At 37.6% G+C, this 25,764-nt stretch overlaps 1 protein-coding gene and 1 non-coding gene across 3 annotated transcripts in view; both read left to right on the top strand.

Moving 5' to 3' along the window:
* PTPN2 (protein tyrosine phosphatase non-receptor type 2) overlaps positions 1–25,764 on the top strand; it is a 138,829-nt gene that overhangs the window by 26,913 nt on the left and 86,152 nt on the right. For both annotated transcript variants that reach the window (XM_037067599.1, XM_037067598.1), the window contains exon 2: positions 17,503–17,593. In XM_037067599.1, coding sequence (XP_036923494.1) covers positions 17,503–17,593 — 91 coding nt within the window. The remainder of the gene's footprint in view (positions 1–17,502; positions 17,594–25,764) is intronic.
* On the top strand, positions 22,588–22,715 carry LOC119001987 (small nucleolar RNA SNORA30/SNORA37 family). Its single transcript, XR_005069661.1, has one exon. It is a non-coding gene; the product is annotated as a small nucleolar RNA SNORA30/SNORA37 family (small nucleolar RNA).

Here is a 25,764-nt window from a genome sequence, read left to right as displayed (position 1 = left end):
TTTTCTTTTTATTGTTGTGAGGTGTTTTTTTTCTAACTTGTCTTCCAACTCACTGATTCAATCCTCTACCTCATCTAGCTTGCTTTTAATTCCTTTATTATATTCTCCATTTCAGATATTGTGTTCTTTATTTCTTCCTGACTCATATTCTTAGTTTCTATGCCTGTTTCCATGCTGATGTAGTTCCCACTAAGTTCATTGAAGCTCCCATAGAGTTCCTTATAATTCTCCTTGAGTTCCTTAAGTATTCTTATAACCATTATTGAGCTCTGTGTCTCATAGATTGTTTACCTGAGTTTCATTTAGCACTCTTTCTGGACATTCCTCCTTTCCTTTAGATTCAGGGTTGTTTCTTTGTTTTCCCATTTTAGGTGATTTTTTGTTTCTGCATGTTAAATTAAGTTGATCTGCTTTGATTCCCTTTCTTCGTGGGGTGTTCTTCTGTGGTAGGAGACATTTGGGACTCCATGATACAGTCACCTTGATCTCCTGAGCTGGATGCTCTTAGGATGCCCTTTATGCCATTTTTATGGTCTCTCTTATAATTGGGTTTTGGTTTTTGTTGGGTCATTCTTTAGTGGGTTCTTCCCTTCAGCCGGTTGAGTTTGAGTCATACCACCCACCACGTCTTGTATGCTGTTGTACAGGTATTGCCAGAACAAAACAACCCAGGAAACAAAACCACACTGCAAAAACATTCCCCAACCATAACCACACTATTAACAACAAATGAGCAAATATTTGAAAAGGTAGAAAGAGATTAAGACCTTTATAAGAAAGAAAAAATGAATATGTGATGACTAATGGAAAGGAAAATAATTTTGAGGGTTAAGGGAAGAGTAATAATAAGAGCAGGGAATAGAAGCAAGGCAAAGAAAGAAATTGAACTTAACAGTGTGAATAAAAAAGGGAGGGAGGCAGGCAAAATGGAGTAAGAAAAGGGAAGAACATAATATGAAGTTCAAGAACCCCCCCCAAAAGTGAAAAAAAATAGAATCGAAACTGAAGAACAGCTATCACAGCAATATTAATGACAAATGCACAAAGAATAATGAAGTTGGAAAGAGAATCAGAAGGAAAAAAGAAACAAAAAAAGATTATGAGATGTGTAAATGAGAGAAGAGTGATTTTGAGAGGATAGAAGGAGAAGAAATAATGAGTAAGGAATAAAAACCAGGCTAAGAAAAAGAAACAATAAATTTTTTTTAAAAAGGAAGAAAGGGCAGGAGGAAGGAGAAATAGAGTGCAGAGTAGAAAAAAGGTGTAGAAAGGGAAAATAATCAAATTTAAAACAAGGTAAGAAGGAGGGAGGGAAAATGGAGTAAATGAAGGGAGGAGTAAAATACGAGATTGGAAATAAAACTGAAATTTAAAAACCTGATGAAATAAGAGGAACAAACTTGAAGGAAAAGAGAAAAATGTTCAAATGCTATGCTGGAGAAAAAAAATAACACAAATAATGATGAAGCCTGAGGTAGAAATTTGTCTCAGCAGAGTCTCGTGTTTGCCACTGTTTTCTCTCTCTGGATCCACCCTCGGTAATGTCGAATGATGTCCTATTCTAGCTCTAGGCAGCCTGTTCGAGGCTCAAGCAATCCACAATTTGTGTCTGTCTCCTTCAGGCCTGGCTGTCTTCTCTGTTCTGTCCTACTGGCTTTCCATTAACAAAAGACCCTGGAGAAGTTAATCTAATGTCTGAGAGCACTGCGAGTGAGTGTTGATCAGAGAGACTTGTTTTTTCTTGCTGACACGTGAAAAATTACAGATCAGCAAATCTATTAGCATGTAATCAGTTTATTAGTGGCCTGTTCCCATGGGAGAGAACAGGACTGGATAGAGTAGGGGGTGAAAGGCAAAGATTCAGGGCAAAGCAGGATGGCAAAAGAGTGGCTGAAGGCGAGTGTGACAAGCCCCTGGGCAGCCTGAGACCAGGTGGCCAAAGGCCCAGTGGCTGGGAAGCCAACGTCAAGAGCGCCCCAAGCCCCCAAGAGAGATAGAGCAAGTCCTTTGTTCTGAGGACTTACATAGTTGGTGGGATAGGAGAAAATAAAGTTAAATATTGATTAACTGGTAAATGTGGTGCCAGCTTTCCTGGGGGAATGTGACTACCCAAACTTAGGTATGTGTGGGGTTCTGTTAGCCCCGATCCTTATCTTGCTCCAGACTCTATCTGTTCATCTTGTTGTAAAACAAATACGGGACAGAAGGCAGTTAATTAAAATTGGGGCACTTTCTAAAGTTATTTGTGGTTTTTTTCTGTAAGCATCAGGGACTCTCTGGTAAAACAGATGGTGACCAGAGGTAGACAGTTAACCAAAGTTGTTTTGTGGGCTGCTGCTTTGGGCACCTGACCCTCTCCCGAATTCCAGGCCTTGGGATGAAAACAGTTTCAAGGCTTTCTTTCTTGCTAACATAGTGTTTCTTGTGATATTGGAACACCTGACAATATTATCAGACCACCCTCAGGACCACTGAGTTAGCATGTGAGACCTGTCTCCTTCCTCCTCCCTGCTTCGGTTTACTATTAATTCTACCTAATTGGTAAAAGGCATTTCCTGGCAATCAGGATGCTAGCTGCTGGCCAGTAACAGTATTGCAGTCTCAGCATTCTTCTTGTGCTATCTTCCTGCCTCACAAGTACCACTTCCATCTGCCTGCATAGGGGGCCTCACGTGTGATTGGCCTGGTGGAATCCCTAGCTTACCCCCGGAAGACACTGGTCAGTCTTCAGGGAAGATGGTGGGAGTGTTTCCCAGTCCCTTGCCACATGTCTTGGTCTGTCCCAATAATAATGTATAGTTTCTGATGAATTAGCTGTTTGTTTCATATGAGGGGCCAATCTGTGTAAAACTGTCAGCTCTTTCTGCTTGGTGCTGATGACAGCTTTGTGTAAGAGGCAAGGCTTGGCAGGGCCCTGAACACCCATTGCTGTGTTTGTCTAATCCCTCTTCTCTGCTTGTTTCAGTGGATTAGGGCCCAAGGAAACAGGATAATTCATAGTGTCTGATAAAAGTTTACAAAGGGTCTTTTTAGAGCTTCTGTTTCTTTCCCCTGCATTTATGCACTGAGTAGACTCCTGAGCCTGGCCTCAGTGATCTGAAAAGCCTGCAGTGCTGCTGGTGGGGGTTGGGCATGCCTGCCTGTTGGGGGACCTGTCTGGCTGCAATGAATATCAGGCTCTCTCAGTTCCTGGCCTTCAGGTCCCCAGCCTGCTGCTCTCACAGGAGACTTAGCCCAAGCTCTCCACTCTATGCAGCCCCCTGTTTACCATCTGCACTGGGTCAGGTCCGACAGTTCCTTTGTCTTGCCACATTCTGTTCTTTCTGCACAGCTAGACTCTGTGGGAATGAAGTGTGCTAGTTCACTCTGGTTTCTTTGTTGGCAGAGCCCATTGCACAAGCAAATGGGGTCCTTGCCCAGCAACACCTCAGCTTCCCCTTTTAAAAAGTCTCTGTGATACCAACACTCCAGTGCAGAACCATGGGCCAGTTCTCCAAGTGCTCCACCTCCCCCCAAAGTAAGGGCTGGGCTGTCGTTATTCAGGGCTGTCCACAGCCTGCCAGTGCCTCTGGCAGTTTTAGGGGATAGAATTTCTCTTTGGAACACTTCCCATTGGTGCTGCAGGTAAGGACGTGTTGCCCATTGTGTGTATGGATCCTAAGTCTCCCAAATTTATATATCCTTCTAAGTCTCTCCCAATTAAAGGTGGGGGTTTCCCTGTGCAGGACTAGCCTCCCCCCCCCCCCCCGACCTTACCACACCCCAGGAGGGGGGGAGCCACTAAGCTGCATTTTCTGTCTGATCTCTCTTCTGGTATAAGCACCTCACTCAGGGCATTTTCCCCCCAACTTATAAAATCTCTTACCAGATGGTGCAAAGCATCCTCTTTACTCCTTGGCTTCAAAAATTCATCTCAGCTGAGATTTCATTGATTGTTCAGGCCATTTGTCAGAAGGTCAGCTAAAAATCCATGCTGAGGGCACAAGCAAGTGGGCTCAGCTTCCACCCACTTGACCACCATCTTCTCTCTCCTGCCTGTTTTTAAAATTTTGTTGTTGTTGACTTGTAGACATTCTTTATATATTCTGGTTATTTATGCTTTGACAGATATATGATATGCATATTTTCCCCCAATATGTTGGGTTTTTTCACTCTGTAGTATTATTTGATGCAGAAAAAAATTTAAATACTTTTTAAAAAATTGACTTTTAGTGAGAGAGGGAGGGAGGGAAGGGGGGAGAAAGAGACATCAATTTATTGTTCAACTTATTTAGATGCACAAAAATTTTTAATATGTCTAATTTATTTTTCTTTTGTCACTGGTTCTTTGTGGCATAATTTAAGAACCTATTGCCAAAGCTAAGGTCATGATCTTTGTCGTAGTTGTTGTTATGGTTATCTTAATTTTGGAAGTTATTGCCAAATCCAAGATCATGAAGATTTTCAATCCCTGTGTTTTATTTAATAATTTAAGTGTTCAATCCATTTTTTGTTAATTTTTGTATATGGTTTATAATCAAGGTCCAACTTTTATTTTGCATGTGGATATCCAGTTTTCCCAATACCATTTGCTGAAAATACTCCTTTTCACATAGGAGTCTTGAGCTCCTTGTTGAAGATCAGTCGATCATAAATGTGAGGGTTTATGTCTGAATTCCATACTATTCCATTGATCTCTATGTCTGTCTTCTGCTGTACCATGCTGATTGGATTACTGTAGCTTTTTAGTAACTTTTGTAACCAGGAAGTGTGAGTTCCCTATCCCCCAACTTTGTTAGTTACTTTTCAAGATTGTTTTGCCTATTCAGGATCCCTTGAAATTGCATGTGAACTCTCGGATGAGTTTTTCTCTTTTGTCCAAAATTGTCGTTTGAAATATGATAGGGAGTTCATTGAATCAACATACAGCTTTGAGTAGTTTTATTATCCCTCTCTCTATTTGGTCATCATAGGGCTGTCTTCCCCCACAACCCAGGATGTCTTTCTGTTTATAGGGTTGTTTTTCATTTCTTTCAGCAGCATTTTACAGTTTTGAGTGTACAAGTCTTTCACTTTCATGGCTAAGTTTATTCTTAAGTATTTTATTCTTGATTCTATTGTAAATCATAGTGTATACTTATTTTTTTTGAATTTTTCATTACTAGTGTATCAAACAAACGATTGATTTTTGCGTGTTGATTTTTGTTTTGCAACTTTGGTGAATTTGTTTGTTAGCTGTGACAAGTTTGTATTTTGTGTGTGTGTGTGTGTGTGTGTGTGTTCTTTATAGTTTTCTGCATATAAAGTTATGCTATTTGTGAATAGAGATCAACAAATTTCTTTCCAGTTTGGATGCTTAGTATTTCTTCTTTTGTCAAATTGCTTTGGCTAGAACTTCAGTACTATGTTGAATAGAACTAGTAAAAGTGGGAATCCTTTTCTTGTTCCTGACCAGTTAATTTTTTCTAAATACCTATTTGTTTTTGTCATATTGTTCGTTGATTAATCCATCCCTCCTTCCCCTGCGTCCTCCCCCTACCCCCCAATTTACAGTGCCATCTTTATAATTTGCAGAATTCCTATATGTGTATTGGGTGAATGAAGCATGAACAAATCCTACGTAACGGGATCACGGGATCCCTCTCTACCTATTTATCCTCATTTCTTGTATTTTACTCTCATGCACCACAGATCTTGTGTTTCTTGTAATTCTTGCAAGATATCAGTTATTCGTTATTGTTTTATGTATTCTTACATCTTTGTGACTTTGTACAAGCTTTTTTTTTTCCCTCCTGCATGTACCCTTCCTTTCCAACTTGTTTACATGGAATACTCCTCCTGCTCAGTCCTCAGGTCTGTTCATGCACTGTATTCTTCCTTCACTCCCTTAGGCAAAAATAAATCCTCTTCATGTGTTTTCTTTAAATGTGAGCATACTTTTCTGATGGCACTTAGTTAGACTGGCTTCTTGATAGTCTCTAGGAAAACTCAAAGCTTTGCTTTTTAAAAAAGAAGAGAGCCCTGGCTGGTGTAGCTCGGTGGATTGGGCACGGGCCTGCGAAGCAGACAATGGTGGCTCGGCTCCCAGTCAGGGCACGTGCCTGGGTTGCGGGCCAGTTCCCAGTGGGGGGGCGCTTGAGAGGCAGCCATGCATTAATGTTTCTCTCCCTTTCTCCTTCCCTTCCCCTCTAAAGATAAATAAATAAATAAAACTTAAAAAAAAAGAAGAAGAGAGACAGAGGGAGAGTTTTCAGACAAAAATGTATAAATAGCAGTAAAAAAATGACTATAAGAATAGTTATAGAAAACAGCCGTGGCTTGTGTAGCCCAGTGGGTTGAGCATGGGCCTGCAAACCAAAGGATCATGGTTCAATTCCCAGTCAAGGCACATGCCTGGGTTGCAGGCCAGTTCCCAGCAGGGGACGCATGAGAGGCAACCATACATTGATATTTCTTTCCCTCTCTCCTTCCCTTCACCTCTAAAGATAAATCAAAAATTTTAAAAAAAAGAATAGTTACAGAAAACAAATAAGGGGATATAATTTTCCAGGTCCTTAATCCCATGCAGTAGAAGCTATTTTATTATTGAAATGTTTAAAGTACAGTGATAAGAAAAATTTTGTATTACTTAACGTATTTGAGATTTAGAGAATTTTGATAGTAAACAGTACGGGCATACACAAACAAGCTTGGCTAAGGGCTGATGCCTACACTTTCTGTAAAGATGAACAGACAAATGTTAGACTTGAAAAATTCAGCACTACAAGAAAATGAGATTAATTGCATCATTTACAGTAAATGAAATAGTATAAGAAATAGAGAAAACTGGCTAGCAAAATGCTGCAGAATACCAAAGTAGCTTGAGAAAATTTCTCAGAATTCCGGAAAAAGATTTTAAAACCGAATATTAAATTAGAAAAGCCAGCATTCGTGCTGCCTGTCACATACCAGACCCAGTAAGCAGAGACAGGCATTGAACTTTATGGGCGTTTTATTCAGATGGCCAGCTATCTGAGAAGAGGGCAGGTTACATTTCCTTTCAAGCAAGCCTTTTTATAGCAGAGAAAAAAGTGCAGGGAGGGGTTTTGAAATTTAGGAGAAATTAGATTAAAAAAAACTGCAGCTTTCTTACCCTAGGCAGTTAGCTGTTCCCCTGGAGGGTGGTGCCTGTCTCTCTTGAACACAGTGGTTCTGATGTCCCTGGCTGTGCCCCAGGTAGTGGTCTTTAGCTGTGCCCTAGGAGGTCTGCTGTCTCTCCACCTGGAGTGGTGGGCATACCTGCAGTCCTGAAACAATAGCTTTAACATGTGCATTACCTACTAGGCTTGCTAATAACTACCTTCACTAAAATTTTCAAACTCATGAGTCCCCTATCAAATATTATAAAAGAACATTCAAAACACATGACAGTCTCAAGTCTCTGTGTTCGATAACAGTTACTGAGAGCACAGAGGAGACTAAGGTGAATTAGTGGAAGAATATCTCTGAGCTGAGGAAAACTCTGAAGTTGAAGATCAAAGGGGACCCAAGGTCTTCACCAGGAATATATTTTAAAAGCATAAAACCGTTGGTTCATCCTGATGAATTTTCTAAGTATTTAGGATAAAGAAATAATGCTGCAAGGTAGAAAAAGAGAACAGATTAGAATTGCATCAGACTATGTACTTTTGTTACTTAACAGCAAGTGGGGAAAAACAGCAATCTTTACTAAACACTTGGGGTGGAAGAGGAAATCAATGAGTACTGCCATTAGTGTGTCTAGGAAATAATGGAATGACAGTATTCTGAACTTACAGGATTTAGCCAGTCTTTACAGAAAGAGTAAAGAATGTCAGTGAATTAAGCATTTCATTCCATCTAGAAAAATAACAATAAAGTGAAACAAAGCTTTAGAAGGACCCATTGAATACAAACAAAAAGCAAAAATGAGTTACCACCCCTCCTCCCCATTCCAGTAGGCAGTTTGATATAACCTACAGTTATAGTCCCAAAATTCTGATATATCATGAGTGGATTTTTTCTAGAAATAATATTATAAAACACCCAAATTTATTTTGGGAATATAAAGATAGTCCATATGAGAGAGTGTAATACAACAGGGTAGGGCAAAAGTAGGAAAATAATTATATGGAAAATAATTTGTATGGAAAATAATTATAATAATAAATAATAATACAAGAATGAACTCTATTTCACATGATCAGAATTATAAACCTACTTTTGCCCCACCTTGTGTAGTTATCCTATTGATTAAAGGAGACATATAGACACGATATCAGTCAAATTAGCAACAAAAATATTTAAATGCTTAAGAATAAACAAGAAATGTGTCAGTTTTATTTAAATTAAAAAGCAACAAGGGAGACTTAAATGGAGAAAAATACCCAGTGTCTGAGGGAAGAGTTGATATTTTAAAGATGTCAGTTCTCAATCTAAAAAAGAAGGGGGAAAAAGGTATCAGTTCTCTCTAAATTAACATATGTATGTAACATATACATATATTTTTAAGTCAGCCTAAAAAAGATTTAAATTTAAAGTTATTTGAAAGAGTAAAAACCCTGGAAAAATCAAGAAAGTTTTGAGGACAATATGAAGATAAAACTTCTTAGTTTAACTGGTGGTGTTGACCTTGGGGCAAAGCCTCACCCCTAGCCTTTCTTGAGAAATACTAGCAATGTGCCGTTGACTCAAGTTCCATTTTTAGAGGGTTATCAAGAAATACTTGGAAAATTTCTGTAAGGTCATACTTAAGGATATTTAGCACATCATTTTTAATAATTGTGAAGTTTAGGAAATCTGACTGTTAAGGGCAAACAAATTATAGTGTATCCTGTAACAAAAGGTTCTACATTCAGTAATTGTTTAAAGTGATAGTAGAGATGTATCGTCAGTGGAAAACATGCTATTTTAAGATATTAAAGGAGGTATATAAATAGTATGCCTGTAGTCTATATTTATTTTTTAAAATGTTTAAGATTTTATTTTAGAGAATGGAAGGGAGGGAGAAAGAGAGGGAGAGAAACATCAATATGTGGTTGCCTCTCATGCATCCTTGTAGGGACCTGGCCTGCAATTCAGGAATGCCCCCTGACTGGGAATTGAACTGTGACCCTTTGGTTCACAGGCCAGTGCTCAGTCCACTGAGTTACACAAGCCAGGGCTATTTACTAAAAAATTTTTAATTAAGCTATATGTTAATGTCTACTTTTCTGTAAAAAGTCCAAAAAATATTGTGTGGTAGTGAATAATTTTATTTTTTGTTGATCTACAGAGTTCTAACTTCTGACAGTGAATATATATGAAAATATTTTTTTCTCTTCTAGCAAATCACATATAAAAAGTCCAAGTAAAGCACTCTGTGGCCACTTAATGTAGAAACAAACAGCTGTATTTACTTAGATAATCCCCTGAGGAAATTGTGTTACTGTCCAGTCAATTAATGTGTGTGATGAATCATTAAAAGGTTAAATGACATTCTGTATATTCTTGTTTTAGGAAACAAACAGGTAATACATTTTAGAAATATTTCCATTAAAATTTAAATATTTGTACTTTTAAAATAAGTATCAGTTATTGGAAATTGCTTTTGAAAGAATATTGGATAAGGCTAGATGCATGAAATCTTAGCTCATTAGGGCTAACAAGATCAAAGAGGAGCCCTGGCTGGTATGCACTAATCCACTCAGTGGACTGAGTGCCAGCCTATGGACTGAAATGTTGCAGATCCAGGGCACGTGCCTGGGTTGTGGACCAGGCCCCCACTTAGGGGTATGCAGGAGGTAGTCAATCGATGTTTCTCTCACACATCAGTATTTCTCTTGCACATCAATGTTTCCCTCTCTTCTCCCTCCCCATTCCCTAAAAATAAATAAATAAATATTTTGTAAAAAGATTGAAGAAATTTTCAGTCACTTCAGAGACTAACATTTTTCTAGGCATATCTAATGAAAACTAAATGTTTGTATATTGAAGTATAGAACTTAAATAATAAAGATATTTAGCAGAAAGTATTTATTTCACCTCCAGTAATTATGTGTAGTATAATGAACATTTTTTTCAAAGAGTTTGTAATTCAGACTGTTTGTAATATGATTACTTAGTTTACAAGAGCTGTCTCCAGAAGAAATAAGTATATATTAAGCACTGCTTGGTCCTACGTTAAAAAATTTCTCAGTATCATCTTCTTAATTTTGTAAAATGAATAGCATTTAAAACCATTTTTTCCTTTTTGTCCAAAACATGTTAGTGTTTTATATTCAGGAAGGTAAACTTGGATTTAGCTAAATGATTTCATGTGGGGCTTGTATAAACTCTCCAGCCCTGGCTGGCGTAGCTCAGTGGATTGAGCGTGGGCCTGCGAACCACACGATCATGGTTCGATTCCCAGTCAGGGCACATGCCTGCATTGCAGGCCAGTTCCCAGCAGGGGACTTACGAGAGGCAACTGTACATTGATATTTCTCTCCTTCTCTCCTTCCCTTCCCCTCTAAAGATAAATAAATAAAAAATTTTAAAAAACTCTCCATTAAAGCTTCTGTCAAAATATAAGCCATAGTTTACTATTGATTGCTGTGCCTGGCATTTAATACATCAAGACTAGGCATGGTTATTGCTTATGAAATGAAGAGTAGCTGGATGCTTAAAAAGAAAGTGTCTTATTCTTGAATTTCAGCCTAGAATTATATGAGCCTCTGCAAACTTAGTTGTCTAGTAGAGTCAACTTAGCATCTTACCTCGAAACATATGTCAAAATAAGTTTCAAGAGAGATGAAATATTATGTGTATAAAATATTTTAAAGAGGTGAACTAGTAGGAAAGAGTACATACATGGAAAATAAATAGGTTTAGATTTAAAATTATAGTATTCTGCCTGGAAATAATTAATTATAAGACCATTGGTTGGAGTGGATCATTTTATAAAGTTACAAATTAGGCTTCTTAAAAATTTCTTTAAATAAAAATTAGCTACCTAATAAATAGAAGGAAACACACAGAGGCTGCCAAAATGAGGAGACAAAGAAACATGGCCCCAATGAAAAAACAGGTGAAAACTCCAAAAAAAGAACTAAGCAAAATGGAGAAAAGCAATCTATCAGATGTTGAGTCCAAAATACTCATTACAAGGTTCCTTGAGTTCCTTAAGTACTCAAGGAACTTAGTGAGTACCTCAACAGCGTAAAAAACATCCAGTCAGAAACAAAAGGATCCACAATTGAAATAAAGAACATTGTACAGAGAAACAACAGTAGAGTGGATGAAGCCAAGAATCAAATCAGTAATTTGGAACATAAGGAAGCAGAAAACACCCAATCAGAACAACAAGAAGAAAAAAGAATCCCCCAAAATGGATGATAGTGAAAGTAGTGTTTTGGACAACTTTAGGTGTTCCAACATTCACATCATGGGGGTACCAGAAGGAGAAGAGAAAGAAATTGGAAATCTATCTGAAAAAATAATGAAAGAAAACTTCTCTAAGTTGGTGAAGGAGAGAGACATGAAAGTCCAGGCCATAGAGTCCCAAACAAAATGGATGCAAAGAGGACTATTCTAAGACATATCCATAATTAAAATGCCAGAGGTAAAGATAAAGAGAGACTCTTAAAAGCAGCAAAGGAAAAGCAATTAGTTACCTACAGGGCAGTTCCCGTAAGACTGCCAGTTGATTTCTCAAAGTAACTTCGCAGGCCAGAAGGGATTGGCAAGAAACATTCAGTCATGGAAAGTGGGGACTTAGAGCCAGATTGCTCTATCTTGGAAAACCATCATTTAGAATTGAAGGGCAGGTAAAGAGCTTCCCAGACAAGAGAAAACTAAAGGAGTTCATCATCACCAAACCATTGTTGTATGAAATGTTAAAGGGACTTATTTAAGAAAAAGAAGATGATCAAAACTATTAACAATAAAATGGCAATAAATACATATCTATCAATGGTTGAATCTAAAGAACAAAGTAACGAACAGAGACAGAATCATGGATACAGAGTGTTTTGGTGGTTGCCAGATGGGAGGGGTTGTGGGGGAATGGGTGAAGAGGTGAGAGGATTAAGAAGTACAAATTGGTAGTTACAGAGTAGCCATGGGTATGTAAAGTACAGTATAGGAAATGGAGTAGCCAAAGGACTTAATACACATGACCCATTGACATAAACAATTATGTGGGGATTGCCTGAAGGAGTTGGGGATGCTGGGTGGCGGAGAGAAAAGGGGGAAATATTGGGACAACTGTAATAGCATAATCAATAAAATAGACTTTGCTTCTTTGCAAAAGGAGGTGATGAGGAATCTTACTATAGTTAACTCACGTATATATAAATTTCAAATATGACTAAGGAGCTAAATGAAATTTTCCCCCAAATAGCAAATACTGGTTCAGTTCTGTTTATTGATTTGTTACTCCTCTGTATTTATCATATAGTAGCATCCCAAGAGACTATGAATTTATGCTACTGCTGACAATATGGTTAAATTATCCTTTAAGATAAAGGTAACTTCTCACTTAAATTTACCTTTCATTAAAATAAGAGTTGGTATTAGATTCAAATAGTGCTGTTCAACTGGGTGTTGGTGGATTATATTTGTGGTGAATGTTGCTGTCCAGGGACATTTCAAAATTCCTGAGAAGACTTTTCTTGGTCATAGTTGGGAGGTAGGATGATCAGTATAATGATAGAGGCCAGGGATGCTAATCCTAAACATTCTATAATGCACAGGACAACCACCAAAATAAAGAACTATCCAGCCCGAAATATCCATAATGCTGAGGTTGAGAAACCTTGGATTATCAGGTTTTACTGCTGACAGGGAACATTCTTCATCTAAATGTTGAATACCACTGTAGACCGGGTACTCTCTGCTATAGGAAAGAAGTTTTTTAAGATCAGAACTTCAGTAGAGGCTGATTTTGCCTAATATGATAGACCTGGTGAATAGCTCAGTGCTTGCTGTCCCATTGCCATTTTGAGGAACACTGTGTATTTTATTGCTTATGTAAAGTTCTTATAAAATTATTTATTTTTATGTCTTGGGTATTCCTGAATGCTTTGTCAGTCAGTGTCAGATCTGGTATTTGCTATGATTTGGTTATATTGTGTGTGTTATTTACAGACTAGCATCTAGCTTCATGGGAAAGAAAATCAAGCTTAATATCTGTCATAACAAAGAGGGGCTTATTTTTCTCATGTAATGAAAATTCTGAAAGTAGGAGACCAGAGCTGTTTCTGTGGCTTGTGATGTCATTGATTACCAATTTTCCTCTATTTCTACTTAGTCTTCCTTTGAATATGCTTCTTATCTTGTGGTCATAGGATGGTTTTTGCTTATTCCTACCTCTCATCCCTCCACATCAAAACCTGTACTGTGGGCAGGCAGAGGTGAGAATGACACGGGTCAACTGAGCCAGTCCTTTCTATAAAAGTTTTCTTGGAACCAAACCCAGCAATTTCTTCTTATTCCCATTGGCCAGAACTGTGTTGCATGACCATTCTTGCCTCTCCAGGAGGCTAGGCAATACAGGTTTGTAGTCAGGCTAATTTTAAGTCAGAAAATAAAACCAAAACCTTTAGTTAGAAAGAATGAATATTGGAATAGGCAACTAATAATATGTACCTTTGGAGCCACTTTTTAAAGTATTGGGGGTTCTTGTCTTCCTAAATGCACTGAACTGAGAACAAATAGTAACCTTGGAGATTTGAGAGAATGGACTCCGTAAGAATTTTTGTTTTTGTTTTTGATAATTAATTGAGAAAACAGAATGTATATCCTAACCCCAAGTACTTGGCTATTTTAAGGTGTTTTATAAATTAAAATCTGTTCCCTCCCCTTGTACTTGGAACCCACTCTATTTTATATTATCCTTTTGCAATATCAATTATGATGTATTATAGTATACACAAATAACTGTGTTTCTTTAGGCTAAAAATTGGAATCTACTGACAAATAAGACTTAACTGTGGAAAACAGGTGTGCATGCATAACAGAAGTATTGAAGAAGGGCTGGTATAATAGAGTTCTACCTTCTTTGCCCATTGTTAATTTTTTAATTAAAAATTTTATATTCTGGATATTAATCTTTTATCAGGTATTTGATTTGCAACTACTTTTTCCTATTCCATGGGTTGCAACAACTTTTTGTTGTGATTTAAACACTTATGAGCATTATATTATATTAATACTTATTAGTATTTTAACTCATTTATTTTAAAATAGCATATGAACTAAAGAATACATGAATGAATGTGTGGTTTAAAATTCAAATGGCACAAAAGGTCTCTAATAAAAAGCGATTAAAAGGACAGAAGTTTACTTTGGAAAGAGAGAGAGAGGAGTTAAGGTAAAGCCTTTAGCTGTATCTGATCTTTTATTCAGGTATGTCAAAAGTGCTAATCATGTTTAATCTCACTACTGGTAACATGGCTCTCATATTTATATTTTTGTTCAGAATATTTCACAGTTAAAACACTTTTAGTTACCTAAATCTCTAACCTTCCCCAGATGTCCTGTTCCACAGTATTCCTCCCCAGAAATTACTACTTTCTTGTCTCTTTGTAGAATTACTCATTGAATTCTCAGGCATATTTATGTTTGAGTGGAGTTCCTCCCTCCCATGGGAGCATACTTAACATATTCTTTCTACATTTTTTCACCACATAGTATATCTTTGAGATTGTTCTGTATCAATGTATATTCATGGTTCACATGTACAATATTACAGAGCGTTGGTGTATTATAATTTATATCACTACTTCATTCCTCAAGGACATTTAGGTTGTTAGTTTTTCACAATTATGTAGAGTGAGTATCCTTGTGCATAATTATTTGCACACATGTATTTGACTATATGTGATATAAATTTCTGGCAGTGAAATTAGTGGGTCGAATTTATGATCTTATCAAATTGTTTTTAAAAACCATATTGGTACACATTCTGTCAATAATATATGAAACTTTCACTCTCTCCACCTGCATAGTGTTAATCAGAATTTTTTATTCTTGCCAATCTGTTTTCCCTGCACTTGATACAGCAGAGCTATCAACAGAAGAATTATGTTTTAGTACTATTTTAAATTAGTATTTTCCTTTTTATCAGTTACTAACTTATAAAATTATCTGTTACATCACTCTGTAAAGTTTTTACTCTTCATAGAGTGTTTCAGGTAATGCAAACAAATATAAGCCTATACTTGAATGTGTTTAATTTTACATAGGAAGTTTATTATTCAACATTTTAAAACATCTATAATTAATCTGTGGAAATGGTTGAAGATTATTTTGTTTTTCAGTCGGCCACAATAATTTGTTATAATGTGCTTTCATGGAAAAGTATTTGAAACTGAAATGTAATATTGATGCCTAACTTATGTGAGGCTGGTATAACTTTGATACTAAAACTGAATAAATCATTAGAAAAGAAAATAGTAATTTCAACATAAAAACACAGATATATGCATGTTTTTATAATGGTGGTACATCCAGACAATGGAATGTTATTCTCTTTTTTTTCCTGGAATGCTATTTTCTGCTAAAAAGACTTGAGCTTTTAAACCATGAGAAGACATTGAAGAACCTTAAATGCATTTTATTAAGTGAAAAATCAATTATTGTAATTCAACACATTACCAGATTAAAGGAGAAAAGCTATAGGATCATCTCCATGAATGCAGGGAAAACACTGAATAAAATTCAGCACTTACTCATGATTAAAACAGAAATTTTTACCAAACTAGAAATTGAAAAGAAACTTCTTAACCTGAAAAGGCTATTCACCAAAAACCTAAAGCAATGTTACACTTCATGGTTATACCTTAGAAGCAGTTCATTCACAGTCAGTAGTAAAAATATTTATTTGACTATGAGTAGGAGGTCCTAGCCAATGTAATTAGATTAGAAAAAGAAATGAGGCATGAGTAAATATGACATATGAAGTATAAGGAAGAAAGAGAATTATCACTGCTGATACTGAGAAATTCAGAACCACATACAAAATACTAGAGAGCTCAGCAGGATTGCTAGATGTGACAGTAACATTAAAAAGTCAGAAAAAAACCCCAACTGTAATGTGTGTGTATAGTGTGTGTTTCTGTTTTTCTGTATGGCAGGTTGCATTTTCCAAAATGGCCGTACCAACATATTTTGGATCTCATGTGTTCTTTGTGCAGTGTGACTGAGATTCCTTCTGTTGAGAGATGGTCTGTGTCCCCTTCTCTTGTATTCTGAAAGGCTGAATGAGTTAAAACATGAACTAAAAAGTTAACTGTTCTAGGGCTGATAGGGGTGGTGGCAAGCTATTAGGTAGGGAATCCACAGTAAGAATGTGGGTTAATGTCTGTTAATGCACAATTTTTTTTCTGTTTTTACCTAAATTCTTAGAATTATATTTCTTTTTTTAAACATCTTTTTAAATATTTTATTTATTTATCTTTAGAGGGGAAGAGAAGGAGAGAGGGAGAGAAATATCAATGTATGGTTGCCTCTCATGCATCCCCTGCTGGGAACTGGCCTGCAACCCAGACATGTGCCCTGACTGGGAATTGAACTGTGATCCTTTGGTTCGCCAGCCCGTGCTCAATCCACTGAGCTACACCAGCCAGGGCTCTTTTTTTTTAATTTAAGATTTTGTTTATTTATTTATTTATTTATTTCTAGAGAGAGGGGAAGGGAGGGAGAGAGGTAGAGAAACATCAATGTGCTTGCCTCTCAAGTGGCCCCCACTGGGGACCCGACCCACACCCCAGGCGTGTGCCCTGATTGGGAATCGAACCAGTGACCCTTTGGTTTGCAGCTTGCGCTCAATCCACTGAGCTATAGTAGCCAGGCTTAGAATTATATTTCATATGAGAGGAAAAAACTGCTGATGTTGGATACAAGTAGCAGAGTGCCTAACGCAGGCATAACCTCATAGAATTTCTCTCATAGTGGAATACAGCAAATGATATGTTTCATAAAATGAGCCTCAGGCCTTAGTAGTTATTGCTAAGCATTTATGGCTCTAGAAATAAAATTTGAGGATATTTGGACTCCAAGTAAAAGTTACATGTCATGAAAATGAAGAAATAGATTAACATTTTAAGATGGAAACTGAAATATAAATAGATATTACTGAGAGTTTAGTCAGAAATTTGAGTATGATGTAATCTTAGATATCTCCATTGCATTAATTCTATGTGACATGAAGTGTCTAGTGTTGCCTTGTAAAGGTTGAATATAGTGTGACAGTAAATAAATATATTGAGAGCAAAGACTTTGGTGCTTGAAGGACCTTGGTTCCGTCCTGGGGTCTGCCACTTAATAGCTTTGTGACCTTTAAGCAGGTATTTTGACTATCATCCCTCACATATAAAATAGAGAAGATAATCGTTCCCATTGGTATTGTGAGAATTGAATGAGATAATGTAGGTAGTGTGCTTTGCATAGTACTCGGCATATCATAAGTGCTCAATAAATGTTATTTTACACTGGTTAGGAAAGTACCTGTTTTGATATATAAAATTTAAGAGGAATGTTAAAATATATTTTTGTTGTTTTAAGGAAATTCGCAGTGAGTCCCATGACTATCCTCATAGAGTGGCCAAGTTTCCAGAAAACAGAAATCGAAACAGATACAGAGATGTAAGCCCATGTAAGTACCTGTGGGTTTGTGTGTATATTTATGTTTGTTGGTTTGTTTCAGGAGGCAGTATACAGTGAAAAAGGTTTGGGGTCAGGGTTGATAAGTACAGTAGTAATTTTTTATATTAACACAATACACATTCAAGGCATAGAATACTAGAAGGAAGAAAATTGCCCAAAATTATTTCATCCACACAGCCACCATTATTTGATATATTTTCTTTCTTTCTTTTTTCAATTCATCAGGATTTTTTAAAGGTTTTATGTATTTATTTTTAGACAGAGGGAAAGAGAGGGAGAAAGAGAAAGAGAGAAACATCAATGTGTGGTTGCCTCTCGCACGTCCCCTACTGGGGTCCTGGCCTGCAATGCAGGCATGTGCACTGATTGAGAATTGAACCAGGGACCCTTTGGTTTGCAGGCTGTCCCCCAACCCACTGAGTCGCACCAGCCAGGGTTATTTTAAGATATTTTCTATCAGTCCGTTTTCTTTTCTTCTGCATAATTTTTCCATCTTTAAAATAATTGTAATCTTATATATGTGTATGTGTATTCATCTATACATACTTTGTTTTCATATTACTCTATAGACTTTATTAGTATTACTTAAATATTAATTGGTATAGTTTGTTTCTTCTACCCCAAATTACAAAACTAGTATGTATTTACTGTAGGAAACTTTTAAAACACAGAACTGTATAAAGGCCACAATCTAAAAACAAAATCTTTTGGGTTTATATTCGTTTGATATTTAGTTTCTGTCAAAATGTATACATATATTCTCTTAAATTCAAAATTAGAATCTTGCATATACTAATTATAGCTGTTTTTCTGCTTAACCATTTTCGTACCATAAAGTCTTTTTAATGGCTCTGCTAGCGCCTTTTGATAATGCCATTCTTTTCACGTAAGAGTCCCCCATGGATCATTGTTTAGATTCTGATATATATATATACACACACACCAACACCCACAAAATTGTGGTGTTGGTGTGAACAATTATAATTATGAACAATTCTAATACTAGCATTTTAGATATGTGTTCATCATTAGGTGATTTTATTTTTTGTTGTGATTGATATCACTTCTTCAGATATTAAATTAGTTGTCTTACCACTCCAAAATGTTTCCCCATGTTTGATTTTAGTGGGCTCAACTTAAGTATTCTCTTTTAGGGCTGCTTTTTAGGAGGGACATTTAAAAAAATATTGAATCTATTGCATTTTGTTTTCAGCTTGTTTGTGTTGTGGTTCCTTTCTCTAGTTGATGAGGATTTGGTATTAGTATGCCAAGGCCTCCTGTGTAGGCTGAATAAACTCACTTTATTCAAGGCTATATTATATACCTTTACAGATGATGTATTCCTTTTTTAAAAGTATATTTTATTATGCTGTTACAGTTGTCCCATTTTTTCCTCCCCTTTATCCCCTTTTGCCCTGCACCCCCACCTCCCTCCAACATTCCCTCCTTTAGTTCATGTCCATAGGTGATGCATATAAGTTCTTTGGCTTCTCCATTTCCTATATTATTCCTGACTTCTCCCTGTGTATTTTGTGCCTACCATTTATGCTTCTTATTCTCTGTACCTTTTCCTCCATTCTCACCTCTCCCAATCCCTGCTGGTAACCCTCTATGTGATCTCCATTTCTGTCATTCTGTTCCTGTTCTAGTTGTTCCCTTAGTTTGTTTTTAGTTTTGATTTTTAGGTTCATTTGTTGATAGTTGTGAGCTTATTATCATTTTACTGTTTGTATTTTGTATCTTCTATTTCTTACATAAGTCCCTTTAACATTTCATAGAATAATGGCTTGATGATGATGAACTCCTTTAACTTGACCTTATCTGGGAGGTACTTTATCTGCCCTTCCATTCTAAATGATAGCTTTGCTAGAGAGAGTAATCTCGAATGTAGGGCCTTGCCTTTCATGACTGGAATACTTCTTTCCAGCCCCTTCTTGCCTGCAAAGTTTCTTTTGAGAAATGGGCTGATGGTCTTATGGGAACTCCTTTGTGGGCAACTCTCTCCTTTCTCTTGCTGCTTTTAAGATTTTCTATGTATCTTTAATTTTGCATAATATAATTATTGATGTGCCTTCGTGTGTTCTTCCTTGGCTCCAACTTCTTTGGGACTCTCTGAGTTCCCTGGACTTCCTGGAAGTTTATTTTCTTCACCAAATTGGGGAAATTTTCCTTCGTTATTTGTTTGAATAAGTTTTCAATTTCTTGCTTTTGCTCTTCTCCTTCAGGCACCCTTATGATTTGGATGTTGGAACATTTAAAGTTGTCCCACAGGTTCCTAAGCCTCTCCTTTTTCTGAATTCTTGTTTCTTCATTATGTTCTGGTTGAATGTTTACTTCTTCCTTCTGCTCCAGATTGATTTGAGTACCAGTTTCCTTCCCTTCACTGTTGGTTTCCTATATATTTTTCTTCATTTCACTTTGCACAGCCTTCACTTTTTTTCTCTACTTTGTGATGATACTCAACCATTTCAGTGAGCATCTTTGGTTACCAGTGCTTTGAACTGTGCATCTGATAGGTTGACTCTTTCTTCATCGCTTTGTTCTATTTTTGGAGCTTTGATCTGTTCTTTCATTTGGGCCATATTTTTTTTTTTTGTCTCTGCATGCCTGTTACTTCATAAGTGATAGAGCCTTAGGTATTCGCCAGGGTGGGTCAACCTATGTTGCTTTGTTGTGGCGCTGTGTGGCAGGGAAGGGTCTTACTCTGCTCTTGGCTGCTTTCAGTCACTTCCCCCACTATCCACAAGCAAATTGGGCCCTTCTAGTGTTATTCCCCAGTGTGTGGTTTTGTGTATGCTCTAGGACACTGTGGGTCTCTCCAATGAATTCTCCTGTAAGGCTGGGAGTTTCTCCTGCCAGCATAATTCCCTCAGGTTTTTACTGGCAGAGTTTTAAGTCTTTATTTACCTACGCTGGAACCCTGGATTGCACAGCTTGTCTTGCTCCCCAGTTATTCCTCCCAGTTTATCCACACTCAAATGTGGGACCGCCCAGTTTGCAGGTCTTTACCTCCTCACACATCCAGTCATGTAGCCTCCGCCTTGCAGGTTGACCTCTCTGCTCCAGCTGTTCCTCTCTGCCCCTGCTACCAGTCTGGGTGAATGTTTCTTCTTTAATTATGGTTGTCAGACTTCCATACAGTTCAATTCTGGCCATTCTAGGGGTTTTTTGTTTGTTTTTAAATTTGTGGTTGTCCTTCTGATGGAGGACTTGTAAGTTTAGATGATTTATTCCTTGTTGCTGGGTATGGATATAAACTAAAAATCTATCAGTTACTGGAGGAAAAGTGCATATGTTTATTTTTATATGCACAGAATGTTTATGTTCATTCACCAGGTACATTTACATAAGAGTGTATTGGCTGCCCTGGCTGGTGTAGGTCAGTGGGTTGAGCACAGGCCTGTGAAGCAAAGGATCGCCGGTTCGATTCCCCGTCAGGTCACATGCCTGGGTTGCAGGCCAGGTCCCCAGTAGGGGACACATGAGAGGCAACCACATATTGATGTTTCTCTCCCACTCTTTCTCCTTTCCTTCCCCTCTCTCTAAAAATAAATAAAATATTTTTTTTAAAAAGAGTGTATTGGCTGATTTTGTACAAATCAAATGGGAAGTAATTTCATGTTTATTATAAATTTACTTATTATATATTGTGTTTCTCTTAACATGTCTTTTTCCTTGCCAGTTAGATGTATTTGTAACATAGCTGTAAGAGTGTGGTTTTCCACTCTTCTTCAGTTGCAGCATACTTGAAGTTATGACAGATTTCCTCCAGAACCTGTGGCTCACTGTGGCAACTATTCTTGTGTGAGTGTATATTCAGGGAATGGGGGTAAAGCCAGTATTTCTGACACTTAGGTACCCCTTTACCGTCTCTAACTTTCTGGTTGAGAATCACAGAGGTGGAGCCTGATTCTCTTGTGTTTACTATGAGTTTTAAAGATAGTATTTTTCAGTTCACCTGCTTTGTTGCTTTTAGTTCAAAAGTAAAGCTTTTTATTTTGATAATTGTAGATGTTCATTTAGTTGTAAGAATACTCAGAGATCATGTATACCCTTATCCAATTTCCCCCTGTGGTAATGCCTTGCATAACTATAGTAAATCAGCAGAATCAAGAAACTGACGATACAATGCATTGAGTTTTACATGCACTCATTTGTGCATGTGTTTAGTTCTCTGCAGTTTTATCACATTTGTAGATGCATGTGACCTCCACCATAGTTCAGATATTAACCAATGGAGCAGTTCCATCACGAGGTCCCCCCTGCTACCTTTGTGTGACTGCATCCACCTTCCTTCCTCCGCACTGAGTCCTGTGTTGCCTTTAATTTTTACGTAATTAATTTACATATGGAATTGTAATTGTAATCATTGGTTGTGAGAAGCTAGATTTGAATCCCCTCATTGGTTTTATTAAATTGATCTAAATGGAGGAATTTTTAAAAATTGAGATATTTTTAAGTAAGATATTTGCAACTTACATTACTTCCAAGTGTGCAGGTCCATAAAATTCTTGGGATTTTTCTCCTAAGCATTAGATTTATATGCCCAACTGCATGTTGGACATCTCAAGTTAAAAGTTGCAAGGGACCTGTTTTACATTGTACTTACCAGCCTTGCCTCCATTCTCTCTGACTCTTCTTTCCGTATGCCTTTTCAGGAAGAGAGCTATTCACTTTGTGTTCGTACCTAGTATTAGGAAGAGGTATTCCTTCCTAAGAGGAGATGCTACTGTGTGCCTTCTCCTGCCACTTGGCCTCCCCTGCTGACTTTATTCCACAGTGTATCGTGGAGCTGCACTCCGCTGTGAGCATGTCAGTCAGTGAATCCTCTGTCAACTTCGTCCCAGTGGAAGCCTGCCTCTCCCCTCAGTAAATTATCTTTCTCTCTCTTAGGTGGGGGCTGCTTGTTCTTGATTCCCACATAACCACAGAGTTTTCTACTGAAAGCCATTACTTTTCAACTTGCAGAATAAAATGATTTCCATAGCACTTTCACAGGCCCTCCCCCAGGCAGTGGGGCCAGGATTTGGTAGCTGGTGCTGAAAGAAAAACCCTTGGGTGCATCCTTGCCCTGGGACCTTGCCCTGGGACTGTCACTCAAAGGCACAGAGGAAAAAAATAAAAATAAAATTATTTCCTCCAAGGCACTTGTTGTCCAGACACATCACATTATTGCCATTATATATATCCTCTCCTGACTTCATAGTTAATCCCCGTCTCCCAGCCTCTTCTCACACATTTGCAGACAGCATGAGTGCCAAGGATGCCATTCATTATCTTTTTCTTTGCTCTCCTCTTCTCCCAGTATCTTTTTCATTTGGGGTGATATCATGACTCTGGGAATGAGCTGTATGACACTATTGCCTTATAGTTCTCAGCCTATTCAGTTCTCAATCTTAAGTCTTCACCCCTGAAATCTTATGCCAACTGCTACCTGAGGGCTGCTTTCTCTCTTTCCAGCTCTTTGACTTCATAAGACAGTTTCTTTGACCTCTTTCCTTTATTGTAGTATATTTCTTCCCTACCCTACTTATTACTTAATCACTTTCTTACTGTTCTTATTTTTTTAAGATTTATTTATTTATTTTTAGAGAAGGAGGGAGGAAGGGAGAAGGAGAGGGAGAGAAACATCAACGTGTGCTTGCCTGTCAGACGTCCCCAAGTGGGGACCTGGCCCGCAACCCACGCATGTGCCCTAAGTAGGAATCAAACCAGGGACCCTTTGGATCGCAGGCCGGCACTTAATCCACTGAGCCATACCGGCCAGTGCTTTACTGTTCTTTTTTTTTTTTTTTAATATTTTATTTATTTATTTTTAGAGAGGGGGGAAGAGAAAGAAAGAGGAGTGGGAGAGAAATATCAATGTGTGGTTGCCTCTCATGTGTCCCCTACTGGGGACCTGGCCTGCAACCCAGGCACGTGCCCTGACTAGGAATTGAACTGACGACCCTTTGCTTTACAGGCCCGTGCTCAATCCACTGAGCTACACCAGCCAGGGCCTTACTGTTCTTATATATTTAAAATTAATTTCTGTGGATCTTTAATTCTACCTACCCTGTGAAACCTCAACCTTGGAATAATCAGTCATTTAGCTTATCTAATGTTTGGGCTACTGTGTGTGTGTCTAGAGTAGACAAACTCCTGTATTACTAGCTGTGCCTCATGTTGCCTTGCTGTCCTCACCAAGCCCACCATCATTCTACTCTGGCCCTTCCGTCAGTAATTCATCACTCAGACCCCACCCTCTCCCTCTCACCATTCTTAAAATATAATCTTGCCTTCAATTCTGCAGGAAAAAATTTTAAATCAGGAAATGACTCTTCAAATTCATGCTCTACCACCTGAAATCTTCTGTTTGCACTCATATTTTGCTGACGTCCCTGGAGTAAAGTCTTCCCTCTTGCTGTTCTAGGTTTGTATCATGAATCCTCATTTCTCCTCATGGACCTTACTCTGTGTTGTCACTACTCTTCATGCCTTCAGCCTCTTTCTCTGTAAACTCTTTTTTCCTTATTTAAATGTGTTTCAGTTTTTTTCTGTTAACCCTCTTATCTCACTTAAGTCTCTGCTTTATTGCTTACATAAACATATGTACTTGCACATGCACACACATGACATATGAAAAAACAGAATCTTGAAAGAATACACAATACTATTTTTATTCCCATCTTTATTGCCTACATATTCTTTAGGCCATGGTTTCTACCCTAGACTCCCCACTTGAACTTTTATTCTAAAGTACTAATAGCTTTCCAGTTTCCAGATGCAGTAAGGGATACTCCCCATTGGTTTCTTCCCATAATATTCTCAGCATTTTATTCTTGCTTCTCCAGCTGATCACCCATTCTCAGAGCTTCTCTTCCTTAGTTTGCCTTTGTCTTCTTCAGGATTCTGTCTCTGTCTCTCCCTCCTTCTCACACTAAAATTTGTATGAATGATCTCATCTATGCATTCAGTTACCATCTCTCTGTTTATGACCCCAAATCTCATCCTCAGCCTAAGTCTCTCTTCTTAGCTAAATACCCACTTATGCAAGTCACCCATTTCTGTCTGGATGTCCTTAAGGCCACCTCACACTCAGTAAGACTAGACACTGATTTCTCCCCTCATATAATCCATCAGTCCCAATCTTAAAAACTGCTTATCTAGTTTTATTCCCCATATTTATAAATGGCACCACCGTTCACACATTTGCTGCAGTTAGAGACTCATACTCCTTTCTCTCTCATTCTGCTCCTGCATCTAGTTAGTAACTAAGTAATTATAATTTTATTTCCACAATATAATTCAAATCTCTTCTGTCCTGTCTTCATACTATGTTGGTTCAGGGCCATACTACTTCTTTCTTGGGTTATTATGACAGCCTTTTCACTAGCCTTTTTGTCTCCACTCTCTTTCCACTTCAATCCATTCTCCATAGGGTATCCAGAGTAATCTTTGTATAATGCAAGTCTGTTTTCCATTCCCCTCTCCAATAGTGTTTCACAAGTTTCATGAGAAGTGAAAGTTGTTTAGCATTATCATAGAAGACTTTTGGGAGACTGATCCTTTATACATCTAAGATTTTTTTTTCTTGCCATTTTTCTATAAATTAATCATTTTGGTAAAACCGAATCACTTAGAGTTCTTTCATTGTGACTAGTTTTTAATACCTCAGTGTCTTCAAATATGTCATTCCCTTTTCGGAATATCCTTCTCTCTCTGACCAACTTCAGTCAAAGTGCTTTTCCTCCAAATACCATCTCAACTACCTCTTTCCGATGTGTGTTATTCTCACAAAGTAGAGGAGGTAATGGAGGTGGTGACTCTCTTTCACTAAATCCAGATACACTCAAGAAAGTATATTTTTTAAAAGCTCTCATGATGATACCTTTCCCAATGGATAGTCATTATGTCATTTAAAAATGTATTTTCATAATAGAATTTTACAGTAGTTTGTATTATTCAGAAAACCTGCATTGCAAACCAGCTACATGTCTGACACTATGCTTTGAATGAGAATACCATAAATGTATGCACTCTGCCCTTTAATAATTTACAGCAAAGTGGGAGAGATATATACTTACTGTATTGTATGTGTCATGAAGCTATGACAATGTTTTGGTGGAGCTGAGAAGAGGCATTCAACTCTGCCTAGAGAGTTAGAGATGCCGCTTAAGA

Source organism: Sturnira hondurensis, unplaced genomic scaffold, assembly GCF_014824575.4.
Source record: "Sturnira hondurensis isolate 20B ecotype Veracruz unplaced genomic scaffold, ASM1482457v3 Scaffold0017338, whole genome shotgun sequence".
In the NCBI taxonomy this organism is placed as follows: Eukaryota; Metazoa; Chordata; class Mammalia; order Chiroptera; family Phyllostomidae; genus Sturnira; species Sturnira hondurensis.
This window is presented reverse-complemented; position numbering and strand designations above follow the sequence as displayed.